This window comes from Embiotoca jacksoni, unplaced genomic scaffold (assembly GCF_022577435.1).
Source record: "Embiotoca jacksoni isolate LCO1_2020_lvr unplaced genomic scaffold, fEmbJac1.0.p SCAF_20, whole genome shotgun sequence".
NCBI classification, from domain to species: Eukaryota; Metazoa; Chordata; class Actinopteri; family Embiotocidae; genus Embiotoca; species Embiotoca jacksoni.
In genome coordinates this window covers 5,201,276-5,211,754 of record NW_027185341.1, presented here as the reverse complement: position 1 = coordinate 5,211,754, position 10,479 = coordinate 5,201,276, and the positions used below count along the sequence as shown (strand labels likewise).

The window sequence follows — 10,479 nt, the reverse complement described above, 5'->3', positions numbered from 1 at the left end:
ATATTTGGGGATATTGGTCATTTTTTAAATTCAAACTTTATATAGTATATATATAATGTAGTGTTTTATATATATACAGTTAATTTCTGAGAGGAGTGAGGACTTTTAGTAGCAGGAGGCAGGATGAAAGCCACTGCTGCTGCATTTGGGAAAAAAATAGGAGCCGCACCGAGGATTTGGACTCGCTGGATTCTGCACTAAGTTTACAGATAAGTTTACACAGAAATATTAAGGGGCGTCTAACTGAACTGAAACCTCTTAGCTGACTGGAAAGCAAACAAACAAAACTTCTGTACTCGACTGAACTGAAAATTAAACTTGCATTCAAAAAGGAAAATAAACAAGGACTAAAGAAAACTCTGCATATAACTCTACCAGGATAATAACTCAAATTGGACGGTGGACAGTTAATGTCTATTCTGACTAGGTAGTATTTGTGTCGTACTTGTCATCCTTCTGTAGCATAAGGGAGTGTTTATCCCTCTCTGGGCTTTGGTGTCATCCCTTAATTACAAGGCCAGCACTATCACAGTGGGCTCCCCTTAGCTCCCCTCTCACTTCAAACGGGTGTCCCGCTTCCGGTCTGCCTGACTTCCACCGTTGTTGCAGGTATGCAAGAGTGCTGCTATATTGTTTTCGTCAGTCGTGCGTTTCTGGTGTTATATTGGCTGTCTGTGATTTTGCAGACGATCTCTCGGGCTCCTCTCATCCTGCACAGGTGACTCACCTGCGGATCAGTGTCTGTAGATCTCGATTACTCCTGATTTTTATTTTATTATAGTGTCACGTTTGTAACCGCGTCTTGTTTACATAGCTGCCGGTAGCAGCGCTACATGCCCTCCTCTCCCCTTCTGGAGCGGACAAACATCGCCTGATCGGCAGGTGATTTTATTGTGCAAGTTCATATACTTTGGTGATTATTATTAATTTGATGTTCATCCTGTATCGCAGGTGACTTTTGGTGGGTTGGCGTGGAACTTTGCCAGAAAGTGGCTACAGCTTACCTTGCTCACGTTTCGCCGACCGGCTGTTTTGCCTCCCGGGCTTCGCAGTACCCTGCGCTGCTTTAGTTCACAGTGCCTGACGCAGCTCAACGACCGGGCTTCGCGTGCTCTCGACAGCACTGCGCCCATGCTTCGTGCTGTTTCGTGTCAGCGTCACACTGTTGTTTTAATGGAGAAAACTCCTTTTAGCTTCAGCCATTTTACTGTGCGTGTATTTTGACAGGGGATGTTTAGGTCCACCGTGGTATTTTGTTTAAATAAATTGGGTATCTGATCATCCCTCGTGGATGATCCGCTAACCCGAGTTATTTTGTTTGTTTGGTTTTCTCGTTATTTTGCTTTCTGTGAAGTGGAGCCTTGTTAATTCTGCTCCCTGTCTCTGTAGGAGCTGCTGGGCCTAAGGTGGTGGGGTTGGGGCCTCCTGATGTTGGTGCCTCCCTTCATGTGGTTTGGTGCACCCCTGGTTCTGAAACCTCACGTGTGAGAGTGATTTTGTGCCCAGGTGTGATCGGGGTGCCTCCTCTTTTTTGGGATCCTCACCTTTTAATGGTCCACCTCTCCACTGGCAAGCTGCAGCCCTGAACACCTCTTTTAAATAATTGTATAGGGCTCTTTTATAAGTAGTGTGTGTTTTTTCAAAATATCTTTGATTGAACCACTGTTTTGAATCTTGAATGTCATAATAAAGAATAATTGTTTGTAATGGAACCACGTCTCCTGCTCATCAGTGTAACGAACCTGAGTGCCTTCTGAGTTTGTGATACTGTGTGGGCAAACCTTATTCTTTAGGTGAAATTCCTAAGGTGGGTTGTCGTGCTCTTACTAATACTATTGGTTAATGTCCTCATGAACTCTAACCACACCCTCCTCCCACCACACTTCTTAAAGAGCCTATAGACTAAAGATACTGGTGTAAACTAATAATTGGCTTTTAACCCATTTCACTATAACAAGGAGTTACACTTGTTTCAAAATGTTTAATTTGAACAAGCAATATAATTTTTTTACTGTATGAACCTGTTGGATAAAGAAAGCTATCCAGAGGCTCACCACTTCTCAACATGTTTTGTGATTCTATAAAAAAAAAATTAAAAAAAAGGGAAATGACAAAACAACCAACATTTTTTTTTTTTAAAGATTTATTTCAGCTCAGATATTTTATCATGCTGCAAATATACAGCGAATTCAGCAATATGTCTACAAGTGCGTATCACTGGAATACACACTGTATTGCCACACTGTAAAGCGCCTTTACATTTGAATGCAAAAAAAGTACAAAATATTGTTCCGTCTCTGGTATATACTGATGACAGAACATTACACATTATCTTCACAAGGTAACTACAGTTTAACACATGAAAAGCTAATCGTGGCAATATCTGCTATGCTATGACTTCAAAATGGAAATTGCATTGTTACTGCTGCTCATCCTCCAAAGTGTGATCAAGAACCCCAGTATACAATACATGTTAAACGCCTGCAGAGACAGTCAGTCGGAGCTCAATCTGATAAAGTTTGAGTGAGATAAATGTGTATCTCTTTTATGGGAAGTGTATTTGCGATGAGTATAATCAGTTGATGGCATCTAAGCAGAGTGACTACAAACAAACTAAGATTCAGTTGCATCTATTGACCTTGCAGCTTAAAATGAATGTAAAAGTGTGAAAAGGCTTTGATTAACATTGGATTTTTCTATTGCTGTTTATTGACTGCTGATGTCCCGAAATTAATATTTTTCTCTTTTGTAACCTGCGATGACATTTTGATGAATATTCTGTATGATATGATTAAGCTTCTTCTGTAAAATTTCTTCATGCTCTAGTTTTATTCTTTATCAGAGGACTCCTAAAGTTACTTGGTTTTCCCAAACAGATCGCTAAAGTGTGTGCGTGCTTTTGTCTAATCATAAAATTTGAACTAAGGCATCAGAACCAAGACATCACCGGGCTGCAGAAAATGTCTTCTTTTTTTCTTTATTTTTTATCTCAACCTTAATGGCTTGGTCTGCTCTGCCTGTGTCTCATTTTTCCACTATCTCCGATTCAATGTCTTTGTCCTTCTTCTCCTGCTTTGTTTCCTCCCTCCCTGCCTGCTGCCCCTGTATCTCCAGAGTGTGGTATAACCCCTCTTTCATTCCTTCCTTCTTCAGTGCTTCATACCCTCCTCCTCCTCCTGCTGCCCCCTCCGTTCCCAGAGTGTGGTATACCCCCTCTTTCATGCCCTCTTTCTTCAACGCTTCATACCCTCCTCCTCCTCCTGCTGCCCCCTCCGTTCCCAGAGTGTGGTATACCCCCTCTTTCATACCCTCTTTCTTCAACGCTTCATACCCTCCTCCTCCTCCTGCTGCCCCCTCCGTTCCCAGAGTGTGGTATACCCCCTCTTTCATACCCTCTTTCTTCAACGCTTCATACCCTCCTCCTCCTCCTGCGGCCCCCTCCGTTCCCAGAGTGTGGTATACCCCTGCTGTCATTTCCTCTTTCTTCAGTGCCTCATATTCATCACCTTTCCTCTCTTTGCTCGGTGCTTCTGGATGAAGAGTGTCGTATTCGGCCTCCTTCCCACGTACCTTCGGCAGTGTTTCGTATGGGGCATCGCCTCTCTCTCTCAGCGCCACATCCTCGTAAATTGGCCCTAAAAAAGAGCGATATGTGATGCATTATGTAAGCAGTGGCTTTCAGCATGCGCCCAGAAACTGTAAAACAAGTAGCAGTTACTCACCTGAAGAATTTCTCTTCTTATGCCTTATATACAATAGACCAGCTACTGAAATCATCCCCACTATGACCAGAGCAATTGCAATGGCTATGATCAGATTTGGAGATGAACCTTTGATAACTGAAAAAGATATGTAACATATCAGGAATGTGACCCTGTCATAATTCGCATTATGAGGGTCGGTCAAAATATTCTGAGACTGCTCGTAAAGCCTGAACATATTGCAGCACAGTGATATGTACGAAACAGTGGAAAGCTATAAACGTCATGAGTAAGTATTCCGAGTTATGTCACTTGATCAACATTCACACCCGAGTTATACAGAGCCAAGAAATCACACATCAAATTGTTGTTGGGAACAAAGAAGTGTCAGCGAACACAAATTCGCTGTGCTCTGTTCAAGTGCAACAGGAACTTTTTGATCACACCTCATATATCAGTTCCTATTAACATAATTTGTCAGTACAAAAACGGTCTGGCAGTCAGCACTTGAATTTTCTACGCAACATGCAACAACTACAGGATCCAAATGGCCAAATAATCTGCAGCCAAACAATATTGCAATAATAAAAAACAAACATACTTAAACAAGCACTTGAGGGATTAAATATTATACATCCATAAAGTTGAAGGGTTCCAGGGCATCCTGACTGTCAGTTCCTAGTACGTGTTATGATCCAAGGCCACATCATTTGATAGACCTGTCCTGCCCATTAAGTTCCCACATCTTTCTAACACTACATCCATAGTTGTGACTCAGTATGTGGAGGTTTCTGTTAAGCAACAGTCTCCAGACTGAAGGTGAGATACCCCTGACAACATTTTGACAGAATTTTTTTTAACACTCTGAAAGCTCCCTCCAGAGTCACAAAAGACATTACACAACTCTTCTCTGAGATTGAGCGGTACTCCTCATGATGAATAAACATTAATATGTACGTATGTGTAAGAAAACCATGTCAATGGTCAGAAGCAGGAACAAAAGCAGAGACTCACCAAGAACAGACTTGCTGAGCGATGTCCTCTTGTTGGTCCACACAGCTCCACATCGATAAGTACCACCTTTTACTAGCTCCTCGTCTGAGCTTAAAACTTGCCATGATTGGTCATTTTTCTGAAAGTACCGATAGGACATACCACTGGCACACGATGGACATGAGCACACGCCACCAGAGAGTACTGCTGTGATAGGTTGTTCTGAAATAGGAAAAATGAGAAGAAAATATAACAAGGAGAACAAATATAACATCAAATAGAGCATGGAAATGTCTTTCAGTAAATCAGCTATTAAAACCTTTCAGGGAATGACGGTTGAATATATATGCACACCTTGAACAAGCACAGCTTGCCCATCAGAATCCTCTTCGTACGGAAACCCACTTTTGCCATCAACGTATCTGAAGGTGGCACGACACTTATATGTTGTCTTTAATGAATCTGTCATCTTAGGGATTTCGAAGGTAGTTTTGTCAGCTGATTGAATGACTTCTCCACCTCTGTAGAAAAGAACGTTGCTAATTTGATTTGTGCCCCAGACTAAGCAGCTCAGAGTCAGACTCTCTCCGCTTACAGCTGGCCGATCTTTCATTTCCAGTAATACAGTCTTATCTGAAAGAAGATGCAAATTAGATTAGTTCTGCCGCTATATTTTAAATGAATACAAAAAACTAGAAGGGCACTCAAACTCTGATAAGGCCAACAGTCCATACTTCTGTCATGAAAATCTAAAACCGCAACAACTATACTGTATATGTCTGGAGATATTTACAACTGTGGCAGTGTTACAACTGTACTGGTTATGGCCGTCAAAAAATCCATAAAGTTTTTGCCGAACGTGACTGTCAGTCAGGGTGCTCATGAGAGCGTGCTGCTGGCAGTGCAGTCACAGCGAATACTGTAAATCCAGGACTGAATTTATTTTCCAGAACACCTCTGGTGCTGCTTAACGACAGCTTACTGTATTCAGTTTGAGCAGCTAAATCTGTATCCCAGAGGATTACTCGCAACTGTGAATGTGGATTGTAATATGGAGTCTTTGTATATCTAAAACGACCTATGTTTTGTCACTCATGAATGAAATAAAGGTGAAAAATGTTTTTACACACTTTAGGATCTTGAAGTGTAATTAGAGCATCGATGAATAGTTGGCTTACTTGAGGTCCTGATGGTGATTTGGTTACTTCTGCTGTCTCCGCCACTATTAGTACACCAGAAAATGGTCTTGGGGACAGCCAGTCTTCTGGGTTGAAAGACAAGACTCACACTGTCTTTCTCCAACCTCAAAACAATCCTCCCCTCCTTCTCTCCCACTCCCCTGTTGACCCAGCATCTCCATCCTTGCAGACCCTGATCATTTTCAATCTTCAGGGTTACTGCACTGCCCTTGGGCATCACTGGATGGCCGGTGGCGATGGTGAGTGAAGCCCTGGGAATGTATTCTGAATGGTAAATAGATAATTGTACACTATTATATACATATATATATATGAATAGGGAATTTTCCATTAGATATTTGAGAGTTTGAAATCAATGTTCATGATGCGGTGCATTTACCCAGGACATCAATGGTTAAACTCTCACTCTTTTGACCGTTGATCTCACATTGATAGGAGCCCGAGTCCTTGCGGCCAGCAACTGCTATCTCCAAGTTTCTGCTGTTCGTCTCTGTTTGCGACGTATTGTTTACGTACCATTTCACTGTGCTTCCACTCATACCGTTGTTACAACACAAATAAAATGAGTCCCCAATGAAGATCTGTTTTAATGTGGGTGACACAGAAACTAGAAAAGGTAGAGGGAGAGGAAAAGGAGACCTGCATTAAAGTGTTTATGCGGGCATTCAGACACCTGCTGCAGTTTTTGTCATTGCAACAAGAAACAACGAAGCGCTGTTGTACAGTTACGTGGTTATAATGGTAACCTTTTAATAGACTAAAAGCACCTTTTCAACATGTGTGAATACTGATTACCTTTCAGCACTGGCTGACATCTTACCAGGGCTGTGAACACTGTAACAAAATTACAAAAAAAAAAAAAAAAGGTTATTGTTTAAGTTAAAGTCTTCCAAGACCAAACAAAACATGTTTTACATTTAGAAGACACTTCCATTTAGCGAAAATTAAAAATGGTAATTCCCCAAATCCACTATTGTTGTAGTTTTTCAATTTCAGTGTGACCAAATTTGTTTTTTTTTTCGATTGTTATTTGTACAATTTAACAGTGTCATGTAAAATGTGATGAAAATATTTTAGGTGTGTTCCCTCACTACATAATCTAAATATCAAACATGCCACATTAATTCATTTTAACATTTTAAATTTGATCAAATATGAAAATGAAGTGAAGATAAAAATGAAAAAAAAAAAAAAAAAATACAACATTTGATAAATATCGGAGACTTTTAGCATCTATCAATAATTTTATTAAAATCAATTTTGTACCATTTTTAGCAGATGTATAAAATATATTTAATAATTATTTTAAAAAATAAATTTAAGTTAAAATGTATCAAAATGTTTAAAAATATCAATCTTATTAAATATCACCTTTTAAGGCATTTGTTAAATGTTTTGATTTATTCACAATTTTTTTTTATTATGGTTATTGTGATCTTAGGTCAGGCATGTCCAAAGTCTGGCCCGCGGGCCAATCACGGCCGCGCTGAAAAAGTGAAGCAACTCCAAGCTGCTCTGGCATCACAACAGAGATTCTTCACGGGCCTCTGAGTCAAAGGAAAACAGAACAAAAGCCAGCTACAAAGTGGCCATGTTAATTGCTAAACATGGCAAACCTTTTACTAAAGGTGCGTTCATCAAAGACTGTGTCATAAAAATGGTGGAGAACATTTGCCCCGAGAAGAAGCAAGAATTTATGAATGTGTGACATTAGTGTCAGCAAGTTATCTGTTCCTTGATCAATCTGAAATTGAGTGTTTTGAACGGTAACATCTGTCACTATTAACAGTGAAAAGCCTAAAGCACACTAATGCACTTGGACTTATGGCACTTATGTTATTAAACTCTTGAATAAGATATGTGTTATAACTGTTGATGATATGTACCTGTAGATGTGACACAAACTATTGCTTTCTGAAAGATCTTGTAAAAGACAAAGGCAAAATTCACTTGTTTTAAAGTTTAATGGTAACAGACCACTTTGCATTACTTATAACTCCTGTTTAAAATGTTCATGAGGCAAAGATATTTAACTCATGGAAATTGAAAGTATTCTATACAGTTTGTTCAATGTTATCTGACTGAATGAAAGGCAGAATTGTGTTTTTAGAGTTGTTCACATCTGCCTGAGTGGCTTATATTTGGTTACATTGTCATTTGAAAAATAAAGGTAATTGTGACAATGAAAATTGTTTTATAACAGTGTGTATTTTCATGTAACGTTTGTGGTTAAAAAAAAATGTCAGAAGGAACTATTGGCCCCCGGGCATCTTCACTTTATCAAATTTGGCCCTCTTTGCAAAAAGTTTGGACACCCCTGTCTTAGGTATTGAGTTTCAAAACTTTCAGCTCCGCCTAATAGTTTGCATTGTCTGTGTTTGTTATTTATGTATTTCAATACAATGAATCAAACATTTTCCTATTATAAAAAAAGGAAATCTTTATAGTTTAGATAATATATCCACATCACTTGTTATACTGTTGCCCTGCAGGACTTTCAATACAAATTGTTTAATTAAAGGCGATAAGTTAACTCTTAAGGTTTGTGTAAACATCCAGGGATTTGATGTAAATGTCAATATCTTCACATATACAGTAAAAGCCAGTTTAATGCATGTTAATGTCTACATATTCAACTGTTCAGCACCACAGTTAATTCTACTTTGTGCTTAATGCCATTAACTTGCATCTTCCAAAATAGGAAAATAACAGTTTAGACTGGAATGACAGAAGTCAGCTATAATATTTCCCCCTGACACATGACTGCAGAAAAATTGCCAAACATGCTTGAATGCTAATTTATATTATATATTATTTTGTATTTTTAGGAAATGTTGGAAATGGCACTTGCATAGTTGTAACTCTATAATTGTATATTTATATGCAGCTGTGGTCACATCACTCAAGGCATTACCTTAAAATTGCTGTGTTCCTTCATACACTACAATATGTGGAATCTGCAGTTACATTATAAACACATAAAGCCTCTGTAATAGTAACTGTAAAAATAGTAATGAAAAACCAACACTTGTAACCACCCAGCAGTCCTACTTCACATTTCACTGGATCTTTCTTACCTGCTAAGAGCAGCAGTAGTTTTCCACAGCTCATTGCCCCGAAGTAACACAGACAAGAGAAACAAATAAACGACTAAGACACTAAGTCTTAGTCACTGAGAATGAACCAGTTCTTTTAATTATTCAGTCATGTGGGGGGAGTTTAGGGGCAGGCACAACCACAAAACTAGTGCAAGGAAAAAAAAAAAAAAAAAAAAAAAAAAAATTCCACAAGTCTGACTATACTTCCCCTCTTCAACGTGAGTTCTCCTTATTGTCATTTTCAAAGAATTTAACTATACACCAGGAAATATTGCATGCCATATAAAGGAACTTGGGTAACATCTGAGACAAAGCATGCAAGCGCATTATAAAAGACAGAGCTGACATAAAGATAGGGTAAATTTCAAGTGAATGAATAAACCTTGACAGAAGGGACTCAAAAGGTTTCTTTGTAACAATTATTAATGACTACAGTTGTCTCAGCTTCACTGACAGACTGCAGTATAAAGTACTGAAAAAAAAGATCACTTGACATAACAGAGACACATGAGGCTCAAAAGCAAACTTATGATGATTACTAATGAACAAAGACTTAAATAGAAACAGGAAACAAAAGACTAATAGTGAACTAGTTTTGTATGGGACACAAGAGGTCAACTGCCTCACTCGAACAAGGCTGTAGGGAATCTCTAGAGTTAAAATGAAAAGCAAACAGAGTCCAAGCAAGTGTTTTCAGTGCCCACTATACTTTTTACTGTAAGCCAATTCAGGGCTTGAATCCTTTGAGCAATAATAATATGTTGTCCTAATTTGTTTCCTGAATATTTTCAGAAGTAAAGCTTTTGACAAATGACCATTTAGCCTTATAAATCATAATAAAACCGTGCAGTCAGGTGGCAGCCAGCAGAGTAATGGCCGACCTATTCAGGCCTCCAACAAACAAAGTGAGAATTATACCTGGCGTTTAAAATTTACATCCTGCAGCTGTGGACCACTGCTGAGGCTGAATTGTTGGCTCATTAAGACATACCGTACTTTTCACTCTTCTGATATTATTTAATATTTTTTGATATGTGCTTCTGAAAACATTGCTCTCTCTAAGAAAGTTCTTAAATTGGCCTTTTTCTGGTGTTTTGTCTTGGCGACGACAGTTCTAATGTTACAGCTGTTGTAAGAAGTGTTTGAAGCAGACCTAACACTTATCTTAGGTTTTTTTTAAATTTATTTAAACGGTTTCAGAGAAATTGAAAAGGAACTAATATTCTTACTGCAAAGCAGAAACCGGATGAGCTGTAATAACACCTCAGTGGCCGCTGTCACCACAGGGTGAAGGGTGTTCATCAAAGTATAGTTTTGTATGGCAACCTGTCAATACATACTGTAGATAAGGTAGGTAGGTGTTTACTTTGCTAAGGTGGGATGTAGTGAAGCAGTTCGTACTACAGCCTCCCAAATCAGGTTTAAAATTAATTGTAATATACTCAAAATATGAACAGCATGTCATGTTTAGGAAATGTTTTTTCTTCC

General features: G+C 38.9%; 1 protein-coding gene and 1 long non-coding RNA gene across 3 annotated transcripts; one reads left to right on the top strand and one right to left on the bottom strand.

The window, feature by feature from the left end:
- The first annotated feature begins 517 nt into the window (after window positions 1-517).
- Window positions 518-1,712, top strand: LOC138201831 (uncharacterized). The gene is made up of 2 exons (XR_011178609.1): window positions 518-882; window positions 1,390-1,712. It is a non-coding gene; the product is annotated as an uncharacterized lncRNA (long non-coding RNA).
- A 1,253-nt stretch (window positions 1,713-2,965) lies between these two features.
- Window positions 2,966-9,035, bottom strand: LOC138202110 (uncharacterized). 2 transcript variants are annotated; one of them, XM_069155848.1, is made up of 8 exons: window positions 8,971-9,035; window positions 6,689-6,727; window positions 6,273-6,500; window positions 5,873-6,157; window positions 5,049-5,327; window positions 4,716-4,916; window positions 3,723-3,839; window positions 2,966-3,635 (listed from the first exon to the last, which is right to left on the bottom strand). In XM_069155848.1, the coding sequence occupies exons 1-8, from the start codon at window positions 9,002-9,004 to the stop codon at window positions 3,025-3,027; spliced, it is 1,794 nt and encodes a 597-aa protein (XP_069011949.1). In that variant the 5' UTR covers window positions 9,005-9,035; the 3' UTR covers window positions 2,966-3,024. The 2 variants fall into 2 exon arrangements, with proteins under 2 accessions (XP_069011949.1, XP_069011950.1); XM_069155849.1 differs by having other exon boundaries at window positions 6,661-6,727; window positions 8,971-8,993.
- Between the last annotated feature and the right edge of the window lie 1,444 nt (window positions 9,036-10,479).

Bases quoted from the DNA above. Each gene is read 5' to 3' on its own strand.
- LOC138202110 (XM_069155848.1), bottom strand. From the start codon at position 9,004: ATGAGCTGTGGAAAACTACTGCTGCTCTTAGCAG. The intron at 3,840-4,715 runs GTGAGTCTCTGC...TATCTTTTTCAG, and splicing joins GCTCAGCAAGTCTGTTCTTG to TTATCAAAGGTTCATCTCCA. The intron at 3,636-3,722 runs GTGAGTAACTGC...GCTCTTTTTTAG, and splicing joins TAAGAAGAGAAATTCTTCAG to GGCCAATTTACGAGGATGTG.